The sequence below is a fragment of the Brassica rapa genome, chromosome A06, assembly GCF_000309985.2.
Source record: "Brassica rapa cultivar Chiifu-401-42 chromosome A06, CAAS_Brap_v3.01, whole genome shotgun sequence".
Lineage (NCBI taxonomy): Eukaryota > Viridiplantae > Streptophyta > Magnoliopsida > Brassicales > Brassicaceae > Brassica > Brassica rapa.
The window spans coordinates 15,883,174-15,908,016 of NC_024800.2; the positions used below are offsets into that span (position 1 = coordinate 15,883,174).

At 40.6% G+C, this 24,843-nt stretch overlaps 1 protein-coding gene across 3 annotated transcripts; it reads right to left on the minus strand.

The window, feature by feature from the left end:
- Positions 1-4,635: 4,635 nt before the first annotated feature.
- Positions 4,636-24,101, minus strand: LOC103873615 (cation/H(+) antiporter 10-like). Of its 3 annotated transcripts, none has more exons than XM_033274090.1 (3): positions 18,942-24,101; positions 16,916-17,442; positions 4,636-16,081 (listed from the first exon to the last, which is right to left on the minus strand). In XM_033274090.1, exon 1 carries the CDS (start codon positions 21,699-21,701, stop codon positions 20,667-20,669), a length of 1,035 nt encoding a protein of 344 aa, XP_033129981.1. In that variant the 5' UTR covers positions 21,702-24,101; the 3' UTR covers positions 4,636-16,081; positions 16,916-17,442; positions 18,942-20,666. The 3 variants fall into 3 exon arrangements, with proteins under 3 accessions (XP_033129981.1, XP_033129980.1, XP_033129979.1); XM_033274089.1 differs by having other exon boundaries at positions 4,636-16,283; XM_033274088.1 differs by having other exon boundaries at positions 4,636-17,442.
- Between the last annotated feature and the right edge of the window lie 742 nt (positions 24,102-24,843).

Here is a 24,843-nt window from a genome sequence, read left to right on the forward strand (position 1 = left end):
CTTTCGCGTCCAGCCCGCGGGACGGCTTGTAAGGGACTGTGCAATTAGGCGGTACGGGACTGGGCCGGCTTTCTCTAGACCGCAGCCCGCGCGGGACGGGACCGCCTGGACCCGCGAGATGCTGAGCCCGCGGCGGGTCGGGACGGGACGGGACGGTTCAACCTGTTTGACATTCCTACTCAGACGTCTGAGGACTCGATTAACCAGGCTGTATGATAGGATGATTATCTGTTTTGTCTGTTTGTATAATATATATTTTTTTTATGTTTTTGTGCTGTCGTTGAAAACATATATATATTTTCAATGGATTATTGGGTAGGTACCTTTTATAATCAATTTGGTGTTTAATGATTTGTGTTCTATCCTTTGTGAGTGTTTTTGAGTAAAGAGCAGAAACTGATCAGGGATCTGGTTTGTGGGCCTTTATAAGACCAAAGGATGTAATTGTTAGTTTGGGATGCACTTGAGGTCGTGTTTCCTACATAAAAGTGTGAGAATGGTTTGGTTGTTTGGGCTGCGCTCGATTTCGAGCTGCCTACGTACCACTTGTGAGGGATCAAGCCTATTTGTAGTTCTATATTTCGTTTTACTGAGTTGTGAACCTCGGTAGCCTCCCAGTTCTATACTATTTGTAGTATTTCTTTAAGTTGTATGCGTTCCAGGGTCTCATTTCGGGGCCGCCAGTTTTGTATTTCTCTAGCTCAAAGAATCCAGCTCGGATCTTTTTGGTTACTTTGTACAGTCCCTCCCACCTTGTTCCTAATTTTCCTGCTTTTGGCTTCTTTGTTCCGTCGAATACTTTCCGAAGGACTAGGTCACCGACGGAAAAGGCACGGTTTCTCACATTAGACTGATAGTAACGTGATGCGCCTTGTTGGTAATTATGTACGTGTATTGCCGCTTTTCTCGTCGCTCTTCGATCATGTCTAGTTTATCGATCAGCAGTTCTTCATTGAGCTTGGTGTTTTCTGGGCACAACCTGCGTCGTTGGCTTGGGACCTCGATTTCTGCTGGGATTACGGCCTCGACTCCGTAAGATAGTGAGAATGGAGTTTCTTGGGTTGCCATGTGAGGGGTCGTTGGACAAGCCTAGAGAACGTTGTGCAGTACTTCGCTTCACCTTTCTTTTTTGAGATCGAGTCTTTTCTTGAGGTTGTTCATTATGGTTTTGTTTGAGGCTTCGGAATGTCCATTACACTTTGGGTATCGGGGGCTTGCGGCCTTAATCTTGATTTTCCATATGTTTCAGAATTCCATGAATATTTTCGAGATGAATTGTGGTCTGTTGTCAATTACTATTTTGTATGGTAAACCATGCCGACATATAACGTTTTTCCAAATGAAGTTTGTTACCGTGGCAGCGGTGATCTTTGGGTACGCCTCGGCTTCGATCCACTTGGTAAAGTAATCTGTTAGTACTAGAAGGAATCACAGCTGAGCCGGTCCCGAAGATACAAGGGTCCTACTATATCCTTGGACCATTTCATGAAAGGGTACAGAGATGATATCGTGGATAGTTTCTGTGTTGGTTGGTGTATCCTCAGCGCGTGTTGTTGACATTTATTGTTTGATATCACTCAAATTACCCTAAGGAGTGATTTATACTGTTGGGGTCGAAAATGGTTACGACGAAGTTAACGTCCAAATCTCCGCAAAATACAAGTATGTCTTTCCGCAACAAACCGTGCTCGGTCAAGAAAACATCACAACGTATGTTCCCAAGATAAAGCTTCGTTCAAATTCTATTTAGATCAAATATAAGTCATCGGAAACATACCCAAACCAGCTACATATAGGTTCGAGTATGAAGATTGGAACATAGACAAACCAAGCTCGGTCATTACGCAACTACCGCAAATGCACGCTGTCCGGTCGCTATGTAGCGACCGAGCGTCCATCCCGCTCGGTCGCTACGTAGCGACTGAGCTCGAGCCAAGCTTGGTCGCTATGTAGCGACCGAGCGTGCGCTCTGTTCGGTCGCTACGTAGCGACCGAGCTCTTGCGAAACGTCGATACGACACTAGTCCATACATTCTTGTCTACCCTTCGATGATATCTCCCGAAGACCGTAGCGAACCATTTCATGTTTTCCGCCATTCTAAGTCATCGATCAAACTTTGCGGTAAAAACACGGAAAGTTTGTTCTTTATCGAAAGAAGTCGTAATAAACGCTTCGAGTCAAAAGACAGCCCAAAGGGACCTAAGACATGACTCGAGGCCCAACTTACGATTTCTTAACCAACGGCCCGTAAGCCGCATGACGGTTTACGCTTGGTTCGCAAGGAAAGATAAATGTCAAGTTTCCGCGGATAAATACGAAATTTTGAAGATAATTACGAAGATTGGAAAAAATGGAATATCTCCATTTTTATGCTATGACGGCTTAAGGGCAGAAGAGGAAAAGCGTAAACCGACCTAGAAGCGAGTATATAAGGAGTCTTAGGCAAGCGGCATGGAGAGAGACTTTTTCAGAGAAAACTTAGCACTTAGAGCGATTTAGGCATATTTTTCGTTTTTGTTATTTCGAGCTGCGACTCAATTAGGTTTAGCCGTCTTAGGGTTGCTAGAACTAGGAATCTCGCCGACAGCTCTCGAGCCCAGGCTTATACCTTGTTGTAACGCTCAAACACAGATTCGGAATAAGATCTATTTTGCTCTCTCTTTTCGATTTCTTATTTTTCTCGTCTTTATATCGTCTTCTGATTGCTTGGCGTGTGGTGTTAACAGATCTCCGGGACCTCTGGGAAATTAGAGTTTTCCTAGTTTCCTAATTTAAACGGTAATCGACAGTGTGAATTTCGGTTCTCACATATACTCTCTCAAATAAGAGGTCGAGTTGTAGTACTTAGGGATCGAATTCACGTGGAGCTAGGGAACCAAATAAATCTAACAGATTGATTAAGCTAGGTTGATTTAATGATTAAAGGTAAAGTTGCAAGTTTGTGAGCAAGGCAATTTCTCAGCTGATTGATTGAGGTTTGATGGAGGGATGGTTGCTAGATCTAGGGTTTCTATTCAGGAAATCAAGATTATAACCCTACAGATGCCTAACAAGTTGTATGCATGATATTATAGAGCTCAACACTTATAAACAACTAATTAGGCTTTCGCTTTCTAGGTTTATCTACAGATGCCTAACAAGTTGTATGCCGATCGATGATTCTATAGGAATATCGATCGATGATTCTGTAGGAATATCGATCGATGATTCTATAGGAATATCGATCGATACACCTGTTGAAACGTCGACCGATTATTTGATTAGAATATCGATCAACGCTTTTGGTCAAGCGTAATGCACGGGTTGAATGTTCTCACTAAGCTTCCTAGATCTGCTCTTGTCTTACTTTATCAATCTTAGCTCAGTAGAATGGATTCATGTGAGATGCAAGCTATCGCTTCTGTCTACAACTCCGAGGGAAAGTTCTAGGCTCCGAGGGCAAGTTCTAGGTAGCTAATCTAGAAACATGCATTAATGACAATCCTAAAGATGAATATCACAACTTAGCAATCTATATTTGGGGCTAATCCCTCGTAACCTATTTGATCCCTAAACCTAATAGGTGCATCTATTCAAGCATGAAGTTTGTCACATAAATCATATATGAATAGATATAAACAGCAATAAAATAGATATAAAAACCCAAGGAGTTCCAGGAGGACTCTAAAGAAGTTTCTCCTTTCTCTCCTAATCTAGAACAAGAATAAAAGAAAGCTTAGATAGCGTAGCCGTCAACAATGGCTTATAAATAACATAAATAGGGTTTCTGGTCGTCCATTGGTATTTTGGTAACTTTGTATGGCTTCTGGGTTTCCATCGGTCTTGAAATAATGCTTGGCCGACGTTCTGGCATCACCGTCGATCGATGGCAAGGGTGCACCATCGATCGACAGTCTTTCATCTCCTCGACAGCTTCCACTCGCGAGGCAGACTAACCACTCTTCAGTACAACATGCATAACTTCGCTATATGATGCTGATTGACCTCAAACCAGTGGCATTGGAAAGCTAACTCAGAGCTCTATCTTGTGACAAAGGATGGGCTCAATCTAACGGTGGGAAGGTCTCCATACATAGCTACACATCTGGCGCATCTGTGCAGCTCTGCACTCAAAAAGGCTCCAAAAGATACCAAAATCACCACTTTCCTCCAAATCGTTTATGAACCTGAAAATACTCTAAATATACTCTATATAGTAGTAAATATATATTAAAACACTTATAAACCATGGCTAAAAATAGATAAAATCCATGGCCTATCAACTCCCCCAGTTATCCTTTTGCTTGTCCTTAAGCAAAAGAAACAGACAGTCTCTCTGAAAGAAGTTTGAAAACAGGCGAGACTCACAAATTTAAAACTCAGAATCATCACCTTAGGAAATCCTAATCTCAGAAGCACATTATACCATATCCTATACTAGCAACCAAATTCACCTAGTCAACAACTTAGTAAATCATGTCTGACAATCCCCTCTACCAACCTCGAATCTTATATAAATAAAAGTGTAGGCGTTACCTTGGGAGTATCAATCACATGATGCAAGGATGCTCAAACAAGTATCTGGACCTGCAGGTAAATAAGAGTTCCTTTCCTCTCTCTCTACTAATTTCTCTCACAATCAAAGTCTGCTTATATTGCAAGATCATTGACCAAGATTGGACATGCTTCCATGAATCAAGCTTTAATGGTTTTGGCCACCAAATCATGTTCAATTCTTTTTGACCTATATCCTAGGATTATTTGCGAATCAAGCCTTAATGGTTGTATCCACCAAGTCCTGTTCTAATCCTTTACCTATAGAAGTCTTATGAATCAAGTCTTAATGGTTGTAGCCACCAAGCCCTATTCGAATCCTTTACCTATAGAATTCTTATGAATCAAGCCTTAATGGTTGTAGCCACCAAGTCCTGTTCGAATTTTTTTCCTAAATTGTTATCTATAATTATATTTACCTATAGAATTTTTTCTTTCTTTTTTTTATAATCTAAATTTTGAAATAGAGAGAGATGGTGATAAATCTACACAAGGCTTTACTTTCCAGACTTGTTTGAAGAATCCGATCCCATGTGTACCAAGCCCCAAGCCAAGCAGAGTTGAGCTCAATTAGGTTGGAGGTCAGCTTTGGTTCCTTAAAATATTCTCAGCAAGTGTAACATATTTGACAGGTTGATCAAATTTGGTATCTTTAGTGCTATTTGCAACTAGTAAGTTTAGAATGGTGTGGTTAGATAATAAGAAAAATCAATAAGTTTATTGTCCCCTTCTAAACTCAATTCAAACTTCTTTTCTAAATCATTTTAATAAGACTCATGAAGTAAACTAATATTAGTAAACTTCCCCCCATACTTAAACTACACTGTCCCCACTGTAAATTCAGTCGGAGTTATAGTAATAACATACTCCTGTTGTTAGGGGATTTTCGTGTAGGATCTTTGTGAGTACTAACGGAACGATGGATAAGGCTTTGATTTCGTATGAGTTTGAGAGAAATAGACTTGAAGAGATGTTGATTGAGTAGACAAACTAGGATTACAATGATTTGAGTAAGAACCCTAATTCTACCCGTCTAGCTCTAGCCTCTAAGTCTTGAAGTGTCGATCCCTTGCTCTAGGATTTAGGTTCCCTTTATATAGTCTTCTTAAGGCGGGCCTTAGTCGGTTGGAGTAGGTTAAACTCTTCCATATTCGGAAATATGGAAGGCTCTTCTTATTGGAAGTTTTCCTTTTCCCGGAGGAAGGGGGCGGTCCCTGGGACCGGATCCGGAATACTGTGTAGTGGGGACCCGGGGTGTCTCCTAGCGGGGACCTGGCGGCCGGTGTTCTGCTTGGGGTCTGGAGGAATTCTATACCTGAGTATTTTTCCCCAACAGTCGCCCCTTGTTGCTCGATTTCATCATCAAACTCAGGGAATAACCTGTGCACTCAAGTCAACTAGGGTTGCTCATTCTCAACAGGCTTTCCTTAGGCAGGACATCGCTCCAGTAATCATGCTATCCCGGGTTCCACTAAGGCCGGAACCACACTCTGAACCCGGGCGAGGACCGATTCCCTGATAGCACACCGGGGTTTGGCGCTATTTTTCTTGAACTCCTGATGTCTTGTCGAAGATGGAGAAGCTCGGGGCTTTTGATGGCGTCTTGGAGACGGCGGAGCCTGGAGCCCTGATTATTGCCGAAGATGAGGCCTGAAGGCTTGACGCTTAGGAACAGATCTGGAGGCTGGCAATAGTTCGGTTGATGGTACAAGGTGCTCTTCTTATTTTCACAAGCGCGTATCCTTTCTCGAAATTTTCCTTTTTAGGAAGGATTTCCCTTTTTCTTGCAAGGACCAAATCTACTTTTCACTGCTTGTTCTTTATGTTAGGGACTGTTTAGGATATTTGGAAACATCTCTACTTTCTTTTCTAATCCCGCGAAGGGGAATGATCCGAATGTATATAAGGACTCCCAATATCTCCTAATTGGCCTCAACTCAATTCCATCGCTGACTCCTAGTTAAGATGAATCCCGAATTCCCTATGTTTCCATCCTTACTCGTGGGTGGTCGTCCAAGGCCACGTCGTCCTTTCACCGATCCTTTCTCATCTCTTGTTCCTTCTTGGGGAGATTTTCTGGAGGCTGATAGTGAAGCGGTTCTGATGGCACCCTGAGAAGGCGCCGTTCTTGTTTATTCGATGACGGTCCCCTTTTTGAGATCCAAGAGAGAAATCTTGCTAATATGGGGAGTAAGTATGTGATTCATCCTTCAGTGGGGATCAGGAGTCCATCTGAGTTCGAATGTGCTCCAGATAGGGGAGCGGGTGAGGTGGCTATCTATGAGGCATATCTCGAAGTAGGCTTCGGGGGTTTTATCCCTTCTCTTATAGGCGAAGTATCATCTTTCCTCGGTTTCAGTCCGTCTCAACTTACTCCTATATCCTGGAGGACTTTAATGGCCATTCAAGTACTCGAGGAACTTCATGGATTTTCCGTCGGGGTGCGTGAGATTTTATATTCTTATTATTTTGCTCCTCTGGTGAACAAAGCAGGGTCTTATCACCATCGATCCTGCGATGGCACCCCTCTGGTCGAGGAACCTTTGAGTGGTATCAGGGGCAATTACCCCTTCGGGATAGTTGGAACAGCCAGTACGTTTTCATGAAGATCCAAGAGCCGTTTGGTCATCCTTCGTCTTGGCGTACTGTTGATAAGTTCTTCTTTGAACTTTGAGTTTTACCATTCCTTTGGGAGCCTGTTGTCATTGATGTTTGGTTTTCGCTGTCAGATGTGTCCCGCCTGGTTTCCTTTTCTGGAGAAGCAGTAGCGAAGCTTATAATGGGAGCTCCTCGGCGATTTCGATGGGTTACTTTTCTGGTGAGCAAGGAAGTCTTACGTCATAGCCGCGTTTGGGGTAAGCCTTCCCTTCTCTGTTTTCTCCTTATAGGATTCCGTTTTCTTATTTCCTACATCGCCTTTTCTAGGGAACATGATTAAGCTCCCGGTATCGGCCATCTATGATGACCACCAGAAGGCTAAAACTCGGAAGAGGCGTCCTCTTTATACCCCTCCACCAAGACTGGAAAGGGCTGCTTCACTAGTTAATGGCTCATCTTCCATCTCGTCAACAGATGTTGAAGTCGTATCTAATCACGACCCACTGATGGATGCTCATCGAAGGTTAATTGGCAAGGTGTTCTTCCTCCGTAATCAGGTGCAGAACATGATGGCTTACCGAGATTTGTTAATCCAGCAAGTTAAAGTGTCGGCCAGGTGGGAGCTCATGAAGGAATGGCCGGAGAAGCGAGTGGAACATTGGGACCCTGAAAAAGAATATCGTCGACATCTGTTCCTGTCCGGGGGAGCCGACCAGCAGGCGGGGAGTTTCTCACAGGTTGCCGCCCCAAGATCCATTGTGGGGTCGCGATTCTCGGAGGATCCTTCTAAAACTCTTGCTTTTGTTGAATCTCCTTGCTTTGAATAATGGCCCTTTGTAGCCCCCTTTTATTTTTGGAATAATGATGCTTCATAGTTGTTCCTCTTTGTCCACTCCTTCCTATTGCTTCGCATGCTTTTGATAGTAGTGTTCGCTTTTTTCTTTTTAAGAGGATCTCTTTCCGCCTGTTTCTCCATCGAGGTGGGATTTGTAGTATATGTTCACTTTTTATCCTTTCCGTAGGCTATATAATAGGATCCCGGGAGATGGGCTCTAAACCTGGAGATTGCATAAAGATCTGGTGATTACCCGGGGACTCAGAGGTCGCGCGAGGATCCAGAGGTCGTCTGAAAACCCGGAGGTCGTGGGGGGAGCCCGGAGGTTCTCCCTTAGATCATGGGGTCATGACTGGAGCCTGAAGGCGGTATCGGAATCCCGAGATTCTTTTATAGATCCGGAGATCACAGTTGGAACCCGGAGGTTTTCGAGATTGTGATACAGGGTTTTCCCTTAGATCTGCAGATTGTATCGGGACCCTGGTGTTTGTATTTGGACCCTGAGGTTCTTGAAGTTGCGATGACCCTGGTGCGCCCTAGGCTGCACAGAGGTTCTAGCTCCTTTTTTGAAATTATCTTTGGAACCCTGAGGCCATATAAGAAACCCGAAGGTTCTTCTTTGGATCCTGAGATCTTTGATTAGAACCCGGAGGCTATGTGGGAACCCGGAAGTTCTTCCTCATATGCTATACATATGACCCGAAATTGTATGGGGACCGTGGGTTTCCTCTCCAGATCGTGCGCTTGCATATGGACCCAGAGTTCCTTGGGAACCCAGAATATTTGTTTTCGAAGGGACCGTACTCTGCCTCCCTAGGTGAGACTACTACCGGTACCTGTTTGGATTTCGCATTCTCCCGCTTGATACCACTCAAATTACCCAAAAGAATGATTTATACTCTCTCAAATAAGAGGTTGAGTTGTAGTACTTAGGGATCGAATTCACAGGGAGCTAGGGAACCTAAGAAATCCAATATGATTTGTTAAGCTAGATGGTTTTAGAGATTTAAATGTAAATTGCAGTTTTATGTTGAACAAGTGTTTGTTCAATTGATTGGTTGAGGTTTTGGTGCTTAAAAAGGAAATAGTTAGACTTAGAGTTTTTATTCAAGAAACTTGGGATTATAATCCTACAGATGCCTAATGAGTTGCATGCATGATAATGTAAAGCTCAACTACTTACTCAACAAGTCTATCAGCTTTTGCATGTTTAGACTTGTCTATAAACTAGATCTAATGATCTCAACTATCGTATGTCGACCAATTAGAAAGTGTCGATCGATGATCACTACGTAGCGACCGACCGAATGGCTTGGTTGGTCACTATGTAGTGATCGACTCATTCGCGGGTCGGTCACTATGTAGGGACCAACTCGTTTGTGGGTCGGTCACTACGTAGCGACCGACTCGTTTGTGGGTCGGTCACTACGTAGCGACCGACCGAATGGCTTAGTCGGTCACAACGTAGCGACCGACTCGTTCGCGGGTCGGTCACTATGTAGCGACCGACCGAGTGGCTTGGTCGGTCACTACATAGCGACCGACTCGTTCCCCGGTCGGTCGCTACGTAGCGACCGACCGAATGGCTTAGTCGGTCGCTACGTAGCGACCGGCTCGTTCGCAGACTGGTCACTACATGGCGATCTTTTTTTATCCTTTTCTGAAGTTTTATGAACGTGTTCTTGGACTATGGGTGTTTAGTTTTGATGAATCAACTGAGATTAGTGCAAGATTTCACCGCAAAGTTCTTCGTAAAGATTTCTTTATGAAGATTACTTTTCGTAAAAATGTCCATGCTGATTTTTGGGGAGTTTTAGACATTGATTCCGTCGTGACCGATTTTGACCCCAACACTCCTCCCGGCGCCGTAGTTGGGAGATCGCACCTGTCCCGGAATTGGGTGTTTCAGAGTCGGCATAGGGCGAACCCGAGTCCGGAATCGACGCTTCTTGTTGCTTGCCGCGTTAAGGGCTTGGTTTTCGTCTCGGAGGGTGAGATTATCCACTTCGAGCTGGCTGAGCTTCTCGGCGCTCTGCTCCAGTTGCTTGGAGTGTTCGACGCTCTGCTTCAGTTGCTTGGAGTGTTTGTTGAACTCCGGGGAAAGCTTGGGATTGGTCTCTTCTCGAGTTCGATGCAACCTGGTTACTTGATCTAGCATATCGTCGATTTGCCTCAGGAGTTCGGCTTCTCTCTGGGTAGCTTCGGGTAGCTCATCATGCCTATTCACCGCCATTATCACAGAGTTTAGATTACTCCCCTACTTCTAGCGCCAAACTGTTAGGGGATTTTTGTGTAGGATCTTTGTCAGTACTACAAAACGATGGACAAGGATGGTATTTGTGCTGAATTCGTATTGATTTAGAGAGAAATAGACTTGAAGAGATGTTTTATTATATCAAAGAGCTGGAACTACAACAATTGGTGTATAAACCCTAGTTTTAGCCGTCTAACTCTAATCTCTAAGTCTTCCAGTGTCGATCCCTTGCTTTAGGGTTTGGGTTCCCCTTATATAGTCTTCCTAAGGCGGGCCTTAGTCGGCCGGAGTAGGTTTAACTCTTCCATATTCATATGGAAGGTTCTCCTTATCGGAAGTTTTCCATTTCCCGAAGGAAGGGTGCGGTTCTGGACCAGACCCGGAAGAACTCCATAGCGGGGAATCGGGGTTCCTTCTGCCAGGGATCTTGGGAACCGGGGTTCCTTCTGCCAGGGATCTTGGGAACCGGGGTTCCTTCCAGCGGAGATCCAGAGGCTGGTGTCCTGCCTGGGGTCTGGAGGAATTCAATACCTGAGTGTTTTTCCCCAACAATATAAGTGTCTGGCGACATTGTCGTACTTGGTGCTCAGGTCGTTGAACATGTTATTCATTCTGGCGTTGATGTATGTAGTTACTTGATTCAGTGGATTGCCTTGAATCTGTTGACCTTGCAGAAACTTCTGCATCATCATGGCTAGGCTTTTCATTTCATCATGTGGAGCAGTGGTAACAACTGGAGTGGTTGTTCTACGGTTTTAGGTTCCAGCATTAGTTTCCGGTATTGCTGAGAACAAAGGTTTGTCCTGAAAAATTCTGAGAGTAAGTCTTATGATAACCTGTGTTCTGTCCCTTGTCAGCAGGATTTTCCGCGCCATTATTGTAATTGAACAACTGTGGATTGTTCCTCATGTTTGGGTTCCGATGGTAGTTGTTAAACTGCCATCCTTGTCCGTTGATGTAGCTGACTTCTTACTGATCCTCTGTCAGTTTGTTTGATTCTGATGCATTGTCCTTGGCTTTCTATTCTGGCGCCGATTCGTCCATGATGAAAACCTGATTTTGATTGCTCATAATCAACTGATCCATCTGAGCTGAGAGCTCGTCTATTTTTTCCGTGTCAACGCCATGAAGCGGTCAGTCTCTGGGTTCTTATTAGCCGAGCTGGAAGCCATGTTCTCGATCAGTGCAAAGGCTCTTTCAGTTGTTTGAGTCATGAAATCTCCATTACTCGAGGAGTCAAGTTGGTTCTGCGCTTCTAAACCAACTCCATCGTAGAACACTCCTAAGAGGTAGTCATTCTCGAACCCATGGTGGGGGCATCCCCTGCGATAGTTGTTGAAGCGCTCCCATGAATCACATAAGGATTCATCATGGGTCTGCTTGAACTTGGAGTTGCTCAGAAACGCTTATCGGACTTGCTCCCAGGTAGTGAGAGAGGCAGTTGGAAGAGAGTCCAACCATCATGCAGTTTCCCGTGAAGAGAGAATGGGAACAGTGTGCACTTGATGTAGTCCGGTGACACACCATTCGCTCGAGTAAATCCGCAAAGTTTCTCAAAGTTCTCGATGTGATCCATCGGTATTTCTACTGAGGGACCATTGAACATCTTCCTCTGCACTAGGTTGATGAAAGCGGGTTTGATCTCAAAGTCCTGTCTCTAACATGGAGGAGGGTTGATGGCAGAACGAGTAGCAGGAAAGTTACACGAAAGGTTCCTCTCTTATTTCGAAACACCTTGCTTCTGTGCGCCCTGTTCGGCTGCTTGCTGACCAACTTGTTCGCATGCTTGCATAGTTTGCTGCATCTGCTGCATGAGTGCCATTGCAGAAGCGAGGTCATCTTGGTTGCCGTGATCACCCATTGTGGTGTTAGTTGGCCTTGGTTGTTGTCTGTTCATTCGTTCTAATCTTGCAAGTTCCTGATTTGAAAGCGTAACTAGGTCTCCTTGTGCGTTTCTCCGAGTATGTCTACTGGTTATGCACCTGGAACATTAGCTGAAACAAAAATGAATAAGCAAGTTAGAGGGCTTAGACTTAATGTATAACCCGTAAAATTGAGGTAAAAATCTGGTCCCCGTCGCAAAGGCGCCAACACTTGATACAATAAAAATGAACCTTGCTACTGTCAAGTTAACAGTGTTGTTGTAATATGTTTAGATTCAATTTCATAGGACCAGTTTACACTTTATTTTATTGGTTCAACGCTAAGCTAAAACAAGATTAGGGTTTGAATTGATGATTTCGTGAGAACAAGTAACAAGATTAATTAAAGAATGCAAATTTGACAAGAAACCAGCCTAGGGTTATTTCATCAGGTGTCAATACTAAGCCAAACAATTATTCAAGCATGATTAAACACAATCTAGAACTCGGATCACTCAAATAGAACAGCCCACTGTTGTGGAACTGCCCCCTATGCCACTCAATCCTGATACGTAAGCTCTCGCTTGGAACAAGATCGATGGCAAGCATTAGATATCAATTCCGACAGGTTCACTAAACACCATAATATCTACTTTCACTGATTAGGGTTGCTAAGCTCATTCATACAATGTCGAGTCATCTTCTACGCGGTTAGCGAGTTGATTAGACCTAGGTTCAAACATTAAATGATCAGATTAATGCAAGCAGAAATAACTTAACTGATTGAAGACAACATAATGAATTACTTATCTATGTTTAGCTCATGCGATTAACACCCTAGAACCCTATAATAGCTAGCCGACTACTCAGACATCACACAAGATACCAAAGACATGATTTTTGAATAATACTGCATATAAATCGAAACAGATACGAGAGAGTTCATGATGATCTTCTCTAGATGAGAGATGAAGTCATCTCCCTTACAAGTTGCAATAGCCAAAACAAGGGGAAATTGGCCAATTCATGTGTCAACAGAGGCTAACGGTCTTGATCAGTACATAAACATGTTACCTGTGCGAAAACATACATTAACTAGTATAAAATTCAATTTTTCATAAATGAACTTACAAAATTGAGTTTTAACATACATTGACCTGATTTCCGTTAGTCAAACGTTACGAAATAAGAGTTTTCGTTAACCGGTAACATGAAATTGGCCAATTTCTACATTAACATTGGTCAGTGTTCCCGATCAATACGTAAACAATTTACATGTGCAAAAACGTACATCATCTAATACAAAATTTAAATTCAATACATGAAGTTTTAAAATATGGTTTTAACATACATTTACATAATTTCCACTAGCCAAACATTACCAAAGATAAATTGTCTGTAACATGTTGATTAAGTGAGATTTTTATTTTATTATGTGCTAATTAAACTGTGTTACGTAGTAATTGACTAAGAAACATAAATCATTTAGGCCAAACAATTTCGTTCTCGTATAAATCATTAGTTAGATTCTCTTTAACTTTTTGTTTTCCGCCTTTTTCGGCAAAAAGCCTAACACGAAAAAAAACAAAACATAGAAAAAAATCGAATACAAAGAAACGAGAATGTCTAACTTATCGAACAAAAGAGAAATTAGGATTGGATAAGCTAGACATTTTCGTTTTTCTCTATTCGATTTTGTTCTTTGTTGTTTTCTCTGTATTAGGTTTTTTGCCGAAAAAGTCGAAGAACAAAAAGTTAAAGAATAAAACTAACTAATGAGTTACACGAAAACAAAATTGTTTGGTCTAAATGATTTATTTTTCTCAGAAAATTGCCATGTAATACAGTTTAATTAGAACGAAATCATTTGGCATAAATGATTTATCTTTCTGAGTCAATTATCACGTAATACAGTTTATTTACCACATAATACAATAAAAACCTCACTTAATCAACACGTGACATACAATTTATCTTCGGTAATGTTGGATTAGCGTAAATTAGGTCAATGTATGTTAAAACTAAATTTCGAAAGTTCATGTATTGAATTTAAATTTTGTACTAGTTGATGTATGTTTTCGCACATGTAAAGTGTTTGTGTATTGATCGGGACCGTTGACCTCTGTTGATGTAGGAATTGGCCAATTTTATTTTACCGGTTAACGAAAACTCTTAGTCCGTAACGTTTGGCTAACGGAAATTAAGTCAATGTATGTTAAAACCCAATTTTGTAAGTTCATGCATGGAAAATTGAATTTTATACTAGTTGATGTATGTTTTCGCACATGTAATGTGTTTATGTACTGATAGGGACCGTTAGCCCCTGTTAACGTATGAATTGGCCGATTTCCCGCCAAAACAAGTCTAAGTTTCTTGCAAAACGTACATAATAAAATAATGATAGAGGCACTTTTATATGGACGCGTCATTAGGTTAGAGGAGAAGTGGGACGGCTAGGGCAATCGCCCGAAATTACTTGGATGTTTCCTTAAATGTCGGGAACAATCACTCGGACTGTTCCTTGAGGGGAATAATCGTCAAACTGCTCCGCATGGCTGTTCCACAAAAAATCCTTCAAATATGGCATATTTTCATCATGCACCTTTCTCCGATTCTTTAACCTACTCCAGACCTGAAATGACTCTAAAGTGACTAAACAGACTCGTTAAAAGACTTGAAAAAATCTTTGAAAACGTATTTCCTATGATGTCAAAAACATCATATACCAACAAGGTAAATTGTTACATTTGAATCGATTTTTCTTAAACTGTGACATTCCAATTGGTTTTTTCTTAGAAAAACAAGTTAAATCTCAAGCTTTTTCTGTACATTCTAATGTTAGACATGCAAGCAGAGACATTCAAAGAGTTTCCAGATTGTCTATTATTTTTGTTTCTAAACCGTGTGTTCCCAATAGATTCAAATTTTAAATGCACTGCAACTAATGCTCTCAAGAGCAAGGTACATACTTTGATTAGGATTTTGACATTTTCGGTTTGTTACTCTTATGATTTCAGGTTATTTAATATATTCCACCGTGAAACAATATTTTAACATCAAACTACAGTCGCCAAGGCAACAAAACAAATACATCACAAACGTTCCAAATAAACCAAGCAGTCTTAAGCAAATGCATATGGCAATAGCATAAATAGCAACACAGCATGGATATACCACTAGTTTATAATACGTGAGAGTTTGCGAAACATTTAACGTGATAAAAAGTATTAAAAAATTTTGAGAACATAAACAATAATGTATCATGATCTTTTTGAATTATTAATGCATTTATTGTTAAATATTAATCAAGCACAAATATTTATATAAAGATATTTTTGAAAACATTTCTAATATGTGAGTGTTCCTAAAATTTCAATGCAATAATAAGCACATATATTTTGATGAAAAACTTTTGTCATATATAATAATTTGATGTTCAGTTTAAACTATTTGAAAACATATATTATGTTGGCTTTTGAGTTAATAAGACATATACGAAGAGTATGTTCGTATGTACAGAAAAAACACCTAATAAAATATTTAAAACAAACGAATGATCTGTTTATACGTTCCATATTTTGAAAGCTGTCCTAAAAGAATATACAGTCTTTGCGATAAAAGGAGATACATGAATATCTCACGTCTGTTGCTGTTGTTGAACTACCAAAACAGAAACCTTAGAGCTAAGCTCTTTAGCGGCTAAAAAATCTCCAATGACACCTAACTCTGGAAGTTCGACCCATTCTGTTAGTCCTAAGAAGTTTGGTGATGCAATGCCCTGATCTCTTCCAACCACGATAAGATCATACTCGTGGGCCAGGAATTGGACGATGCTGGCAACCTCAGCTCCACTGGTCATAGTCCTCTCCGTGTAATCAACATTTTTCATTTCGTCTGCAATCTTAAAATCCTTTAAGCCTTCGTTGTCCAGAATGTACTCCCAGTTTTCTGGCTCTATTTCTGTAACACCCGTCTCCTCCTCTCTCGAGAACGGCGTGCTACTAACCAGAATATACCAAATTAAATTGATTTATAAAACTGAATAAAATGTAAACCTTTAAATAAAATAATTTCCAAATAAAACTGGTTTATAATTTAAAAACCAAATACATTAAATTGAAAAGTTAATTAAAACCGAAATAAAATACAACGATCCCAAGACACCAATCCGTCCAGATATCCAACACTCAACAAGCTCACCTGCAAGGGGAAGAAGAGGGGTGAGCAACAGGGGAGTTACTCCGTGAGGTATTGGGATGCTAAACACGCAAACCACTGACTTGAGTAAATAGAACTCCCACTATGGAAGTTTAGCTCTAACATGAACACACACGACGCCTAGCGCGTCACACAAACCAAACAATGCGATGATAGCATAAAGCTAGTCCTTACACCCCGCATCTCCTCATATGGATATATAATACGTAGCGTCGCTAGTACAGTATGTCTCTGTACCCCCGCCCTCTCAAGTAGCGTCCATGATACAAACGTCTCTGCACCACACGCCCGCACAAGTAGCATCGCAAGTCCAGACGTCTCTGAACCCCTGCCCGCACAACCAAAGTAGCGTCGCTAGCCCAGACATCTCTGAGCCCCCGCCCGCGCACATAGTCCCTACTATTAACTATGTATACATATATATATATATCGCATCTCTTAACATCACACAATCCAATCAAAGGTTGAATCCTCTAGACCCCTAGTTCCAGTTTACAATAAATGAATTAGCTAACAATCAAGACTCAATTCAAACAGACGGATCATGATTCGAAATCTAAACTACGATAGAGAGAATTCTACACTGGTACAGGATTTACGGAATAGACCCTCACCTTAGCCAATATCAAAAACCAGAAACGGAAAACAAACGAGATGACTTGATTCCCATGAAAGCTAAGGTTTCACCATGGATCTTGACTCTCGCCAACATCACACCAAGCCGGAAAGTTCGAAGACAAAACATAATACATTATTAAATATAATAAATCTTAGGGTTTATGCAAACGTTACTTATGGCCCAAGAACAATATGTGAAAGAAGAGCTTAGCTCTTAAGGCTTGGCTTACAGTTATGGATCTCGGACTCCGACGATGTAAACTACAACTCCGGTGACACACTGCAGCTCTCCCGTGACATGGCCTACTCCTCCACTAGTTCACGGCTGATGGTGGTGGAGATCAACGATCGATGGTGATGAGACGCGACAACTCCGATCCGTACGTCATCTCTTCCTCCTCTTGGCTCCATAACACAACGCCAACAAGAGGATGCTCCATGACAGTAGCTGTACCCTTCTGGTGATGAACAATAGCTCTGGTGAAATGAGGTGAGATGGCTCACGGTTGTGGATGCGTAACGTCTTCTCCGACATCAAACGTACGAGACCACAAGAAGAATAAGAGGGGGAAGAGGAAATGAGAATTAATAATATATAATAAGAAGAAGAATAACAGTGGAGAATGAAGGAGATGGAATCGACATGACGGTGGTGCACTCAAACGCACAATGACGGCTCCTCATAGAAGGAGAAAAACTTATGATAATAAAATTAGGTAAATAGCTATTTATACATAGGATTGGTTTACGAATGGTTTAGATGGATAGATACTTTGGTTCAATCCAAATTAATTAAAGGGAAAGAAAAAAAAACAAACCAACTGGTTAAGGAAACCGGGTCGTTACAATTCTTCCCTACTTAATCGGAATTCGTCCCGAATTCTTAGAGAGAACTAGGAAAGGATTTAAACGACTATGAAGGAAGAAGAACAAGAGATGAGAAAACAAAGGAAACGAACATAACCTTGGCCTTCTCCTACAAAGAAAAAAAAAGAGAAACACTACGAACTAACCGAATGATACTGGACTTCTTGGTGTCAATTTTTTTTTTAAAACTCCAATTCCGAAACATTGAAAACCGTTGAAATCTGAGTCCCATAAATCGCCGTCCCGGGTCAGAGCCGGGACGGAACCCCGCTCTGATACCAAATTGTAACACCCGTCTCCTCCTCTCTCGAGAACGGCGTGCTACTAACCGGAATATACCAAATTAAATTGATTTATAAAACTGAATAAAATGTAAACCTTTAAATAAAATAATTTCCAAATAAAACTGGTTTATAATTTAAAAACCAAATACATTAAATTGAAAAGTTAATTAAAACCGAAATAAAATACAACGATCCCAAGACACCAATCCGTCCAGATATCCAACACTCAACAAGCTCACCTGCAAGGGGAAGAAGAGGGGTGAGCAACAGGGGAGTTACTCCGTGAGGTATTGGGATGCTAAACACGCAAACCACTGACTTGAGTAAATAGAACTCCCACTATGGAAGTTTAGCTCTAACATGAACACACACGACGCCTAGCGCGTCACACAAACCAAACAATGCGATGATAGCATAAAGCTAGTCCTTACACCCCGCATCTCCTCATATGGATATATAATACGTAGCGTCGCTAGTACAGTATGTCTCTGTACCCCCGCCCTCTCAAGTAGCGTCCATGATACAAACGTCTCTGCACCACACGCCCGCACAAGTAGCATCGCAAGTCCAGACGTCTCTGAACCCCTGCCCGCACAACCAAAGTAGCGTCACTAGCCCAGACATCTCTGAGCCCCCGCCCGCGCACATAGTCCCTACTATTAACTATGTATACATATATATATATATCGCATCTCTTAACATCACACAATCCAATCAAAGGTTGAATCCTCTAGACCCCTAGTTCCAGTTTACAATAAATGAATTAGCTAACAATCAAGACTCAATTCAAACAGACGGATCATGATTCGAAATCTAAACTACGATAGAGAGAATTCTACACTGGTACAGGATTTACGGAATAGACCCTCACCTTAGCCATATCAAAAACCAGAAACGGAAAACAAACGAGATGACTTGATTCCCATGAAAGCTAAGGTTTCACCATGGATCTTGACTCTCGCCAACATCACACCAAGCCGGAAAGTTCGAAGACAAAACATAATACATTATTAAATATAATAAATCTTAGGGTTTATGCAAACGTTACTTATGGCCCAAGAACAATATGTGAAAGAAGAGCTTAGCTCTTAAGGCTTGGCTTACAGTTATGGATCTCGGACTCCGACGATGTAAACTACAACTCCGGTGACACACTGCAGCTCTCCCGTGACATGGCCTACTCCTCCACTAGTTCACGGCTGGTGGTGGTGGAGATCAACGATCGATGGTGATGAGACGCGACAACTCCGATCCGTACGTCATCTCTTCCTCCTCTTGGCTCCATAACACAACGCCAACAAGAGGATGCTCCATGACAGTAGCTGTACCCTTCTGGTGATGAACAATAGCTCTGGTGAAATGAGGTGAGATGGCTCACGGTTGTGGATGCGTAACGTCTTCTCCGACATCAAACGTACGAGACCACAAGAAGAATAAGAGGGGGAAGAGGAAATGAGAATTAATAATATATAATAAGAAGAAGAATAACAGTGGAGAATGAAGGAGATGGAATCGACATGACGGTGGTGCACTCAAACGCACAATGACGGCTCCTCATAGAAGGAGAAAAACTTATGATAATAAAATTAGGTAAATAGCTATTTATACATAGGATTGGTTTACGAATGGTTTAGATGGATAGATACTTTGGTTCAATCCAAATTAATTAAAGGGAAAGAAAAAAAAACAAACCAACTGGTTAAGGAAACCGGGTCGTTACAATTTCTTGTTTGAACAAGAGTCGGATCACGGTTACACGAACCCTTGGGTTATGTTTCATTCTCTTCACCAATGATAATGCCTCTCTATCATCTTTGCCGCCGATAAAAATAACACCGACATCGATATTGTAATTTTTCTTGCTCGATACATCATTGCCTTTGCGTGAGAAATGTCCACGGTCAATTAGTATTCCAATAGAACAAGGCGCACTCTGTAGCAACGCTTGGTTTAGTCGCCTTATGGCGTCGTCGTCTGATTCGAACATTCCATCTACGGTCCATCTCCTCCCTGAAGGGACAATAATCATTGACGATGTCTGGTCAAGTGCAAGCGTGCAAATATCTTCGTGCATCATCTTCTCATGCGAGAATGCGGTGTACGTTGTCACTGTTACGGACTTCAAGCCTTCTAGCATGAACTTCCTGAATGCAAGGTTTGCGGTATGGATGTAAGAGTCGGTATGAAGTCGTTTCGACTTCTTATTGTCGGAGATCAGAACAGGATTGATCTGGCCTACGAGCTTCACCAGATAAAGAACCGTGACCGCTATAGGGAAATCTAGGTTTGGTGAGGACAACAACTGTAGGAATGCAATGGTCGCAGAGACGTTCTCAGGTCGGTGCAAACAAGTTATAATCTGAAGATCGGAATTTGGTTCCAAATGCAATATGTTCCGTTTTTGGTAATTAACGTACTTCCTTTTCGGATCGTACAATCTCCTTAACACTACTGGAACAATCCCAGCATTTAGCAGCGAATAAATGATCAAGAACGCGTACGTTGCCTGTGATATATACTGCAAAAACAAAACATATTAAATATGTCACCACCACCCAAATAAAAAAAAAATCGATAATGATAATATTATATTGTTTCAAGAGTAGAAAATTACTGCTGCGTCTAATACGGACTCATAGAGAACGAAATCAGCGAAACTTTTGTAGCTCAAGATGATGGAAACAGCAAGGGATTCGTTGAGAGGTAGCTTATAGTACAAGCAAGGTGCAAGGCATGCGACAAATTTTAGGACAAGTGTTAAAGCCGTTAGGAAGATGTTAACGAGGATGTGACTGAACTCCGTTAACATCCTAGTTGCATCACTTCTCATCACGCTGACTGTGATCGAGATTGGTAAGAAGACGTTCATTGTGAGCTTCTCGTATTTAGACTCCAATGCCGATCCTAAAGGTGGACCCTCGGGTATGACAAGACCGACTACTAATGGTCCCAGGACATATTTCATGTTAAATATCATAGAATAAACAGAGGAAGCCAATGCGGTCAGAATCACAGCGTTAACATACATATTCTTCACGGGTTTACCATCCGGTGTGCGATTTATGATCCATTGCACGATGGGCTTAAAAACAAGAAAGACGATGAGAACGAAGATGACCACTGCGACAGCATCCCGATAGGCTGTTACATGTGAAACATTCTTGTACGTTGCCTGAATAGAAGCGAGTACCATGGAAATTATCCCAAAGATGTCGTTGATGACACATGCAGACAATGCAAGGCGACCGATCTCAGAGTTGAGGATCTTGAGCTCTAGCAAGATGTATGTTGTGGAAGGCAAAAGTATTGAAGACTGTGTTATGACGATTGCTGTGCGCTCGCCTAGTCCTGTTTTCAGAGGCATGTAATTAGGGTCAATGCTGTCGGAAAAGAGGTTCTGGAAACCGAGACCGAACAGAGGAGCAAAGAAGGACAAAATCCCTATCACAACGGGCAGCTTTCCGCTAATGAACGCCACTCTCCGGCTGGTTCTAAGAGTCATCAAAAATGTAAACATTATGGTTCCAAACACTGAGATGCTTCTTAAGGTCGCGTTTCCATCTAACGCGGGATCTTCAGATACTTTTCCCGAAGATTTCTCTAATACATCAAAAAGCTGGGGCCCTAGCATCAGTCCAGCCTACAAGTAAATTTATATGTACGTGAAATTATAGCAATAAAAAAAATATTAGGTAGCACGCATGGTAATGTTTAAACAATTTACTTGCATTTTCAAGCTACATCTATCTAGTTTTGTTTTCGCTTACGTGCTTATCAAGTTACAAATGGGAATACACTTACGATCATATAAGAAGCGATCTGGGAAATGCCAATATGTCTAAGGAACATATGAGTCATGACGATGAAAATGAGTAATATCTGGATCTCTACAAGAGGTAGCGAATACCCAAAAATCATATCGGGTGACTTTAGATTCTCCCACAATCCATCAGATGAGATGTTAAAGAATGACGATGTGCAATCACCATCGAAAATGGTTGTATTCATGAATATAAGCCAAGAAACTAGCCAAAAAACGTACAATTTGGAACAAAAGTGCTTTAATTTGAATCTTTGAATTTGGGTTTTGGGAAAAGACTTGTAATATTGTCGTTCAATTTTTATTTTTTTTAGTTTTTATCTCTATTTTTGTAAGATTTGTTCAGAGTCAGAAGAGGTTAATTTTTTTACGCCTATGATTTGCTGACAGCATGCTTGTGCAAAACTGGAATACGTGTTGACCTCATGCCAGTGTAAAGTATATTTGGGCTCTGTGGACAATCAAAATTTTAGGACTCTTTTAATACAATTCAAAATTTTAAGACCAATTCTTATTAAAAAAAATCAAAACTTGAGAACCCCTAACATTTTCAAAAAATTTACTACAAAACGAGAGTAGGGTCATGCCCAAATGCACAGTCGGCACACATCCAAATCCGGGTATCAGCTTGATGACCTATTCATAAATAGTGAACATTAAACTCTAACAATATACTAGATGTTGATCTGCGTTTTACAAAAACAGAGTATTTTATGATAAAAAATTCAACTTATAACTTAACAAATATTTTGTTAATTTATAAGAATTTTGTGTATTTATTTTTTACTTTGCATTTAAATCAGTCCTTTTAAATTTGATCCGAATCCACGGTCAAATCGGTTAATTTGGTGATCTAATTATTCAATATAAGGTTTTTAAATATCCATATTAAAAAAATCGCTAAAACCCGAGACTAACCGATTGAACCGATGGATGACCGATATGTAATCCAATTTGATTTAAATTGTTTTAGTTTAATTTTCATATTTTAATCCAAATTTTAAAGCTCATTTTTTTTTGCAATTTATGAAATTATGACGTTTCTAGATAATTTTGATAGAGAAAATAATAGGTATAAAATAATTAAAAGCTATAAATATGTCTTGATCATATTACTCCTTTTTATATAGTTTAATTAATTTTATTATAATTGCTTGGGCTTTTTGCAAAATGAAAATAGAACTCAAAGTCAAACACAATACTAACCTCCCTTTTTTTGGAAATTAGTTTTGTCATATTCACCCCACAAGTTCATATAATTCACGAAAATGCCATCAAAATTTTTTTTCTTTCGAAAATGATATTTTTACTCTCTCACCCTCATCATCTTCAAGTAATTACAAGATTGCCATTATCATCAATACCCCAACCACCATGAACAACTAATTTAAAGCTCTTAATGCTCCCAAAATCGATTTAGCCTTCTTCTTTCTCCATTCTTATAAACTAAACACAACATCTCTCTCACTTGCTCTCCACATTCAGCTAAAAAAACCAAGATTTTGATTCTACATTTTTTATGGTTACGATTCTGGGTGGGTCACTTTCGTTTGAGATTCTGTGTGCTTGGAGAAGCCTTATCTGTGCTAAGGAAGTTATCTCACCAATTTAAGGTATGAAATCGAGTTTTTTTCCAGATCTGTTCATCCAGACGACTTACCTAGAAGTCGTCTGGTTAATGCAGAGGTTATTTTTGCAATTGACTTTGAAATATGTTTTCTGAGACGACCGAAAGTTAAGTCGTCTGCTTTTGTTTGGTTACAAAAAAATCTCTAAAGAACCTAGACGACTTACATGTAAGTCGTCATAGGTTAGTTTTGCATTAGACTAAATTTTGTTGGAATTTTGACTTTCCTGGACGACTTATTTTTCAGTCGTCTGGTTGAAAATTGAAATATTAATATTTTATAAAAACCTGACGACTTACATGTAAGTTGTCGTAGGTTAGTATTGCCATTGAAAAAAAAAACTTCAATACATAATTATACCCAGACAATTTACAATTCAGTCGTCCGCCCGACGACTTATATGTAAGTCGTCTAGAATTTTATTCCGAGATTCTGGTCAAAACTCTTAAATCCTGGACGACTTACATGTAAGTCGTCGGACGGACGACTGAATTGTAAGTCGTCGGACGGACGACTGAATTATAAGTAATCTATATATAATGAAATATTGAAGTTTTTTTTCAATTGCAAAATTAACCTATGACCACTTAATTGTAAGTCGTCGAGTTTAAAAAAAAATATTGATATTTCAATTTTTCACCAGACGACTGAAATGTAAGTCGTCCAGGAAAGTCAAACTTCTGAAATAGTCGAGTCAAATGCAAAACTAACCTATGACGACTGAAATGTAAGTCGTCTAGCTTTTTTGGAGTTTTTTTTAACCAAACAAAAGTAGATGACTTATTTTTCAGTCGTCTCAGATAATAGATTTCAAAGTCAATTGCAAAAATAACCTCTACGTTGACCAGGCGACTTATATTTTAGTCATCTGGAAGACTTAGATTGAAGTAGTCTGCGTCAATCTTTAATAAACTTTCGTTTTCTTTGCTCTATGTTTGCTAATGTGTTTTATTTTGACTTTTTTAGATGATGCGTCAGTTACATGCAGTGTATGGAAAATTGTTGTTGAAAGATGGATGTTGGAATATACAAGTCAACGAAAACTCTCTTTGTGGTAACATGTCGTGTTAGTGGTTGTCAATGGAAGGTTAGAGCAAGTGTGAAACATGGGACTACAACGTTTTGGGTAACCAAGTTTTACTAAATTTGACTAAGTTTTTCAACACAAACTTGTAAAAAATGTGATATGCTTTGACTAGTTACTATTGTTTGGAAGACTTCCTAGAACTCGTCTGGAAGACTTCCTAAAATTCGTATAGCACATTGTATTTTAGACGACTAACTGGTAAGTCGTCCCAGAACTCTTCCAGATCTGAAAAACCTGC

Bases quoted from the DNA above. Each gene is read 5' to 3' on its own strand.
- LOC103873615 (XM_033274090.1), bottom strand. From the start codon at position 21,701: ATGCTAGGGCCCCAGCTTTTTGATGTATTAGAGAAATCTTCGGGAAAA.